Genomic DNA, 10,016 nt, shown 5'->3' with positions numbered 1-10,016 from the left:
TCAATCAGAAATATCATAAACAAGTAAGTCTTTCACAAATGCTGGAGGCTCATGTCAGATACAAGGATTAACGGAACAATAAGAAGTCCTAGCTAAGCTGTGGGTCACAGTGTTAGTTTGCCTTTTGACACAAGCCACCGAGAAATTTATACCTTGCTGTAACAACGAAGAACACTCATGAACGAGGGAGCCAAATTCGGATAGGTCCGAAGCTGGAGCACGAAGGGCTTTCCATACTACTAAGGCATCAGTTTCAAATACCACATTCTGAATATCCATGCTGGTCACCCATTTAATTGCTGCTATAAGGGCCATTACTTCCCCTTCTTTCGAAACGAATAGACCAGTAACTGTGGACGTGCAACCTTTCACGAAAGCACCAAGTTCATCACATATAACTATCCCAAACCGAGTGAGGTTACTGCTTGTGAAAGAGGCAGCATCAACATTACACTTGAAGGAACCAGGAGGGGGAGCACACCAATTACCGTCACCTTGGTGGTTAAGATTAATAACCATGCCCAACTGCTTATGTATTTGAGCTTGCTTCCAATCATGGAGAAGTCGCAAACTCCCAGTAACAGCATGATAGGCAGCTTAAAATTGTTTCTCCACAGCTTGGAGTTACGTTGAGATCAGATGCTTCACAAAACCATGCAAGCACGTTCAGACTTGTCATAATCAGTTTATGCTAAAAACTCAAAAAGATAATCAGCAAAAGAGGTGTAATTCGACACATTTACGTTGATGTCAGCCTTAGACCAACAAACTTGAGCATATGGACATGATAACAAGACATGGATAAGACTTTCAACATTAGTATTACAAAGATGACAGGAAGTATCTAATTGGATACGGGAAAGATATGACATGGAAAGAATTTTGATGAATTAAAGCCCACCCATAAATTTTGATAAATGACACTTGATTCGCGTTCAGTTTTATGTTCCAATTTATTGGCCAGTTATTTATGATACGGCGTCAAAGGCTGTGAATCTGTGACCCCTCTTTTCCCCTCTCTTTCAACTCAGTTACTCTTTCAAGATCGGTTTTTCATTGAGCGAACATTTAAGTGATACAACGTAGACGAATTCTGCTTTTGAAGGGGGAAAAAATAGACGAATTCAAGTAAAAGAGTGACGAATTCTTCTCTCTGCTAAAAAATTAAAGAAAAAAGAACGTAGACGAATTCAAGTAAAAGTGTTGTCACAGTCAAAGGAGCAAAGACTTTTGAAGGACATCTATAATATCCAAATGCATGTTGGTAATTTTCTACCCTATAGCCCATGCAATTTACTTATAATAAAAGATTTAAGTTTGTATATTTTAAGATGCAATTTTCAATTAATTAAAAACATCAACCCTCTTCAATTGACTTTAGGGTTATACGTATTATTCCTTCTTTGGCGAGCTTGACCTCTTTAACTTGCTCCCAATATAATCATAATGGTGGTACTAAGACTTTGATTTGATAAAAAATAAGAGAAACAGGAAAGTGAGAGAAAGTTCTTAGCATCCAAATTTATGAGATTATTCATTTTCTTAACAACCAAAGGTAAGAGAAACAAAAAAAAAAAAAGTTCATAACAAAATTTGTGAGAGATTATTTCTCAATAAGTTATCTCAATTTTCTGTTTATTTTTTATTTTCTGTAAAACCAAACACAGCCAAAAAATAATACTTTTTAGACAAATAGAGTGCTTCTTGAAACATGGAAACATATTTAAGCAAATCAGAGGCTGAAAAGGCAAACAAGTAATAACTTTTCAAAAATGTCAAGCCTTTATCATAATAAAAATTTATTTTAACAATAAGGTCAAGGATTCTATGATGCTGGAAAGACATTTTTGGGTAGAAAATGATGATGGAAATACATGAGATTAAAAAAAAAAAAAAAACTTGTAACCAATTAGCTGTTATAAAAAAAGCAAGGAGACTCCCTACGATCAAAAATTCTGCACATGCTTTGAAAACATAGAAATCCATAATATGTTAATTAACAATTATGCCACGAAACAGATTTTTTTAAGAAATAATGCCTAATGAAAGGTGGCGCGTGAGAATTCGAAATTTGTAATAAAATTAAAAAAAAAAAGAAAATGAGACCAGCTTCTATCAGGCAAATCTATGCCATACCATTCTAACAACCTTTTACAATTTTGCATTGAGAATTTTTTGCGGCCTGTCTATGCTTTAATTTGCACTTTATTTTTTTTTTGTATTGTCTCTAATTTGCACTTTTTACTATTTTATCATAAAATATAAAATGGGTTGTGTCGTGTCGATACAACACGATTTTGTGGGTTGTCTATGCTTTAACAGGTCGTGTCATGCCAACACATGGTCCTAGGTGGGTCGTGCCCTACCTAGTCTAAAATTCTTCAAAGATTAGACCTGTAGCACAAGCCCAGTCGGGCTCAACCATAGGCCGAGGTGTGAGACACATGATTTTTTATTAAAAAATTTAAAAAAAATAATGAACAGTTAAATAAATTAACAAAATAGACAAGAAATTGAAAAAATCTTAAAATTTTATTCTTATGAATTTTGATGTATACAATTGTTTATACATGAAATTAAAAAAAAATACAATATAATTTGAATAAACCAGCATGGCCCATGGGCTATGGGCCTAAACCAGCAGGGTCCACTTTTTTGTTCTATATCGTGCTAATGCACGAGCCTCAAAATCCAAGCCCAACACAACTCGGGGGTATGGGCTAGCCCAATTGCTATAGTGACTGGGTTGTGTTGGGTATAACCCACTTTATAGTTTCACATTTATGAGGGATCAAACATTGGAACATCAAAAAATGATGAAGGTAAAAATTAAAGGATGCAAGTTTGGTTGATAGTAGTATGTTAATGGTTACCATTCATTTTTATTGGAAAAGGCTTTGTTTCAGTGTACATCCCATTTAATGATAGGTTAAACAAATATTGGAATAACAAAAAAACATAGAGGGTAAAGAGGAATCATGATTCTATCTGATCCAAAGTCTGATCCTATTTTATCATATTTGGATATCTCCATTACGGATTTTTGGATCGGATTCGATTAAAAACTGAATCGGATTCGGATCACCCCTATCCGATTCAAAAGGATCCAATATGTTATTTATATTTTTATAATTTTTTATATTATTTATTTTTTATAAAAAAACATTATATGTGATGAAAATAGTTGAAAAATACTTTCATTTTTTGTTTTTCTTTATTTAAATTACTATATTTTATTTTTTTAATAATTTATTATTTAAAAAAATTAAATCTGATTGGATCAAATTCGAATATCCAACATCCTTATCAAATTCAAATCTAAATCAATATTTGTGAGATCCGATCGGATTAGATTGGACCTATAATTTATCAGATCGGATTCGGATATTCCCTGATTTGAATCCGATCTAATCCATTTGCATCCCTATAAAAAGGGAAAGTGTAATCAAGCTTTTTGATGAAACATTGTTACCATCCTCATTTTTATTATAGATTATAGAAATATATAATGGTTATAGAGAAATTAGGATACAATGACTAAGGAGGAACAATAATGGAAATATAAAATACTATATATAATATTATAAAATACAATTGGAATGACAATGACTAAAGGGAGCAATAATAGAAATAGATATGTAATTTGAATAATAACAACTAAAGAAGAGTAATAATGGAAATAGATAATGGGATTACCCATCTACCATTCTATTTTTTATATGGTAATAGAAATAAATAAAAATATCCTATCTACCATTCTATTTTTTTATATGGTATAGGGGCAATAGTGCAAATATAAAATCAGGGTGTTGGAGTCTAAGGTGTTTGCTCAAAATCTACTTGTCCCATTCTCTTCAAAGGATACCATTGTAAATATGAAAATCTCCTTGTCCCATTCTCTTCAGGGGATACGATTGAAAATATGAAATCAAGGAGAGGGTAGGACTGGAAATATAAAATCAGAGTGTTTACTTGTCACATTCTCTTCAGGGGATACAATTGGAAATATAAAATTAGGAAGGAGGTAAGACTGGAAATATAAAATCAAGGTGCTGAGCGAACGATTCATCCATTTCTTCTTTTTTATAAATGGGTAAGAAAATATAAAATAATGAGAAAATATCTGAAGATCTCTTAGTCATTCTCTTGGACAAACAATATCAATTGCTAGATGTAGATGAACAATGCTCGTCCCAAAAACATATGGGAGGTTTGAGTATTGGTTGAAAATCATATTTGTAAGTGTGTCTCTAATATATAGTCTTTTTCCTTATGGGTTGGCAATGAGATTTTACGAGAGAGAGGCCAGATGACTCGTTCATTCCATTCCGGAAAGTACGGGGCCGAGTTGAAAGCTCTAAAGGAGGAACCATCTCGAGTTTAATTACAATTAGCGGGACCTATGCGATGTACGGATTTGTTAAGTTAAAGATAAACAATAGAAATATGTAAGACTATACAATTATTTTATATAATAATTAATAATTATTTATATTTTATATACTAATTTTAATAATTTTTTTACAATACAAAAATAACAATAATTAATTTTACATGTGGTTGTTTATGAAATTTAGGGATGGCAATTTTCACCATTTCCCAAATCTCCATTGGGATCCACCCCGAATAGGGCAGGAACGGAGATAGGGAAATTTTCATCCCTGTTTGCAAGGACGGTGTAGGGGCGGGAAGAGAACTCTCTGCCCCGCGAGGACCCTGTCCCATGGGATCCCCGCTAATATATATGTATATATATACGCATACGTTTATATATGTATATAAGTACACATAAGTCTATATGTTAATATTTTTAAAAATATGGTGAATATGTTTGAATCTTTTCTAATAGGAATGTAAATTTTAATTATTTTATTTTTATTTTTTTAAATAAAATAAAAAACAAAAACATAATGGTTGACATTATAAAGAATCACGAGGAGTAGGGATCCCCGTGGAGATGGGGATGGGGATTACTTTTGTCCCCATTAGCGGGGATGGGGATTTTCATGGGGATGGAGATGGGGAGAGGCTCCTCATCCCCGCCCCGCCCCATTGCCATTCCTAATCAAACTAATGAAACTGACCAACCCGATTTCTAGTATTTTAAGTCGGCTTTGGCTCAACAATTTTCCAACCTGAATGGGTTGGATCAGTTTCGCTTTGGTCATTTGTAAACTAACAAAAATCGAACGACCTGACTATATATATATATATATTTATATATAATATTTTTTTAATATGTGAAAGTGGGAAAATTCCATTATTTCTTAGTCTAAAATATTTTATACCATAAATTTATTTTTTAATAATGCTATTGTAATTCTTTTTTAAATTTAAACTTAATTTTTTAAGTTCAAATCTTTTGAACCAACCAACCAAACCGAAAATTGACCCAAACCAATATAACTTGAGTGACCAATTCCCCAATCCAACCAGGTCGATTTGGTTGGCCAAACAACCTACAACTGAGCCGAACCAAATTGTGAAACAACAATTTAATCTCCAATAATTATTAAAAATTTATAGAAAAAATACATAATAAATTAAATCTAAAAAGCTAAATAACAGTAGTTTAAACTTCAATAATTGTTGAAAATTTTCTATTAAATAACAAAACAAAAATAGATTTATACATAATTATTGAAAATATATTTATCACAGAAACAATAAATAACTACTAAAATACAATAAATATTAATTTTAGTATATATAAATATATAATAAATATAGATTAAGTTTTTAAAATTATTATGATTAAATATTAATTATTTTGAAAGTTATTTTCTAGAATTATTAATTGGTATGAATAAAATTAGTTATTTACAATATTATTTATTTATTGAAATAATATCATTATTTAAATTTCAAAATATTAATTACTAGTTGAATTTAATAATCCATAAAAATTATAATACTATTAATACATAATTTTGTTATTTTAACTATTTAAAACCTAGTGATGTTAATTATTTCGTTGTTTAACATATTTAGTTATTTAACTAAATACTTAAAATATTAATATATTTACTATAATTGAAAGTTATTCAGTAACTATTTAAAATATATTATTAATTGATTAAAATATTAATTTTACTATTTTTTTATTTAAGATATTTAGTTATTGAAATATTTAAATAATATTTCATTTTTTAATGTTAGATTTTTATTATTTGAATAACATTAAGATTGAATAATCCAGAAAATCAAAATTTATTTTGTTTGTACATAATTTCGTGATGAGTTTTGTAAAAATATATAATTATTAATAATATTAATATTATTAAGTTGACTATAATTAATTTTTGTCTTTTTAATAAATATTTTAATGTTCTTATATTATTATATTAGAATATTTAAATAATTCTTAATTTTTTTAATTCAATTTTTCTTTAGATAGTTGTAGATACAAAGTGGGGGAGAAGATAAATGAGAATTTCAGATAATTTAGGAGAGAAACTCTCTACTAAATTGAAGATAACTTAGGAGAAAGTTGGGGATGGTGGGGGAGGTTGTTGAGAAATTTTAGGATATTAGATTATTTTGGTTGAGATCACATCTCTGCCCCACAACTCCCCATAGCACATCCCTGCCATGTATTGGGAACATCTCCCGATAAAGACACCATCAGCCGGTACACTCATCGGGAGATATTCCAAATACACGACGGAGATGTGCTATGGGGCATTATAGGGCGGCCCCTTGTGGGGTGGAGATGTGAACTATTAGAACCAGAGAGAGAGAGAGAGATTTTAAGAAGATTTTTTTTTGAATAAAGTAGAGTTTCTAATTGATAATTTCAAAAATGACATGAATTAAAATATTCAAAATTCAAAAAAAAGGAAAATTTTTTCTTGAGTTTTTGTTTTAATATATATATATATATATATATTAAAACGAAGCGGTCAAGATATTTTCTCCTTTTTTCAATTTTTTATTTTTATATTCAATGTCATTTTTTAAAGAACCAATGAGATGCTCTCCTTCCCCAACAATCTCTTATCCTAAAATTTATTCTAAACAACCTCCCCCACTTTCTCCTAAATCATCTCCAATTCCTATTTATCTCCTAACTTATCTCTAATTTACTAGAGAATTTCTCTCCAAATGATCTCTAATTCCTATTTATCCTCTTTGCCACATTTTATATATTTCTATCTAAAGAAAGTTTAAATTGAAAAATTAAACATTATTTAAATATTTAACAAATTATATAATCTTTAAAATATTTATTAAAAATATAAAAAATAATTATAATAGATTTAATAATATTTATATTTCTACAAAATTCATCATGAAATTATGAACTAACAATATAAACTATGATTTTTCAGATTATTCAAATTAAATTTATTCAAATAATAGAAATTTAACATTAAAAATGAAATATTATTTAAATATTTCAATAATTAAATATCTTAAATTCAAATAATAAGTATTTTTAAATATTTTATATACTATTTAATATACTAAAATTAAATATATTTTCAATAATTATATATAAATCTATATTTTTTTGTTATTTAATAGAAAATTTTAAATAATTATTGGAAATTAAACTACCGTTATTTAACTTTTTAAATTTAATTTGGTATACTTATTGTATTTATTGTATTTTTTAGATTACAATATTTATTGACTAACTTAATATGTTTTTTAGTATTTTTGTAATTATTGTAATTGTTTTATTTTTATTAGTTATTTTTTTTATTATCAATATATTTTCAGTTATTGTACATTTTTGCTATAAATTTGTAGTACTTATTGCATTTTTGTAATTATTGTATTTTTTTATTATCAATATATTTTTATATAAATTTTCAATAATTATTGGAGATTAAACTATTATTATTTATTGGAGATAAGACTATTAATTTCGCTAAAATTATGAGTGCTCGTGAGTTGGTTTAGTCCAGCCATAGGCTATTTGGCCAACCAAATTGACCTGGTTAGGTTGGGGATTTGGTCAGCTGGAATAGATTGACCTTTTGTGAAAACCAACCCACAAAAGATTTAAACTTAAAAATTGAATTTAATTTTAAAAATTACAGTACAATTATTAAAAAATTAGATTTATGAAATAAAACATTTTAGACTAGGAAATATGGGAAATTTCTCACTTTTTCATATTGAAAATTATATTTAAAATATAAAATATTAATATATATCCATTGTTAGGTCATTCGGTTTTGGTTAGTTTTCAAATGGCCAAAGTACTAGAACTGATCCAACCTGGTAGAATTGGGATTTTTTTTTTAACCAAAGTCGACATAAAATATTAGAAAACTGACCAACTCGGGTCGAGTTGATCGGGTTGGTCGGTTTCATAAGTTTAATAAACCTAACTAAAATTAGTTATTATTATTTTTGTATTATAAAAAATTTATTAAAAATAGTATATAAAATATGAATAATTATTAATTATTTAAAAAAGTTAAAAATATAAAACAATTGTATACTCCTATGTGTTTCTATTAGGGTCATTTACTAAAATAAACCTTTAGGGATGGCAATTTTCCCCATCCCCGACGGGGGCCTGACTTCCCCAACCCAATGGGGTCGGGGATGGGGATTGTTTTGACGGGGCGGGGGTAGGGACGGGGATTAATAGGAATTCCCAATCAGGGTCGGGGATGGGGATTGAGGTCCCCGCCTTGCCCCGACCCCGATTATATACATACATATTAAATGTTATTTATATTAAATATATTATTATATTATTTATATTATATATATCAATATATATTTAAAACATTATTTATAATTTAAACTTTTATTTATTTTAAATAAATTTATTAAAAAAATACTATTATCTAAAAACACTTTGGGGATATGATTCGGGTCCCTATGAGGAACCCATCCCCATCGGGGATCAGGGAATGGGGTTAATTTCATAATTGGGGTCGGGGACAGGGAATATGATCCCCGCCCCGTTGCCAATCCTACACACGTTATAGCTTTTCATATTTACTTAAACCTACCTTATAGTTTTCATTTTACTAAAACATCCCATATATTTTACAACTTATTTACTTAATCAACCTTTCATTAAGGAGTGTTTGTTTTGCCATTAGACCCATGAATTTTTATTCTAAAAATACCCTTTATACTTTTTTTGTATAGAAAACAAAATTGACCAAATATAGCCAATAGAATGGTTGTTTGTGTCTTATTAAGGGTAAAAATGATATTTTTATTTTTATTTTCTTTTGATTAAATTTATTTAAATGAATATCAGCATTAACGCTATCATTTTCTACTGTCATTTAATGAAAGATAAGTGATGTTTTAATAAAATACTAATTATAAAGTAGATTTTAATAAATCCATAAAATTATAGAAGATATTTTAGTAAATAACCCTTTTTATTATATAACTGTCGCTTAATAAATCCTATAAATCGCACGGATCTCTGCTGATATATATACATGTTGTTTTGGAGCGATATTTGCTCAATGAAATCACTGAAACCTAGTTGTAGATTGAAAGTAACATTCCTTAGTATCTGAGATTTTGTTTGTTTGTAGACAAAGCGAGACTCAGGGGACACATCCATGGACCATGGCACATGAGACTCGTCCAGATAAGGCCAAAGTCCAAAAGAAAGGTCACCGCATTGGTTGGTCTCCATCTCTCCAAAGTCCAAAGAGAATTCTACCCAAATGGGACTCCATTTGTCCACCGTTTGATTACAGCAGGTAGGGATATTCGATATGGGTTCATCACTACATGGATTAGGTTTGCCTGGCTCTTCCATTGGGCATGCAGGATGCAGCACAGTCACGTTGCTCAGAAAACAGCAAGTTAGCAGGTTGAATGATGCGTGTCAGGCAGCGAGCTGGCCACAACCTACAGTTGCTTTTCTATAAACAACTGAAAACGTGTCGTTCATCTCAGCTTCTTGCGTGTCGGTTGTAATGTTGCTTCATTCTTCCTTCGCCACGTCTGCCACTGCGTGTCCCACTTGTGCTTCATTGATCAGGAGCAGCTTAATTAGCAGGATATATCTTCTAAGTACT

At 29.7% G+C, this 10,016-nt stretch overlaps 1 protein-coding gene across 1 annotated transcript; it reads right to left on the bottom strand.

Annotated features, from left to right (window-relative positions):
* On the bottom strand, positions 1–519 carry LOC148801917 (uncharacterized). The gene is made up of 2 exons (XM_088897300.1): positions 153–519; positions 1–41 (listed from the first exon to the last, which is right to left on the bottom strand). Exons 1-2 carry the CDS (start codon positions 517–519, stop codon positions 1–3), a joined length of 408 nt encoding a protein of 135 aa, XP_088753426.1.
* Positions 520–10,016: the final 9,497 nt, after the last annotated feature.

Source organism: Nelumbo nucifera, chromosome 2 (genome assembly GCF_055504915.1).
Source record: "Nelumbo nucifera cultivar China Antique chromosome 2, China Antique-T2T, whole genome shotgun sequence".
In the NCBI taxonomy this organism is placed as follows: domain Eukaryota; kingdom Viridiplantae; phylum Streptophyta; class Magnoliopsida; order Proteales; family Nelumbonaceae; genus Nelumbo; species Nelumbo nucifera.
The sequence above is the reverse complement of the archived record's forward strand: the minus strand, read 5'-3'. Positions and strand labels throughout refer to the sequence as shown.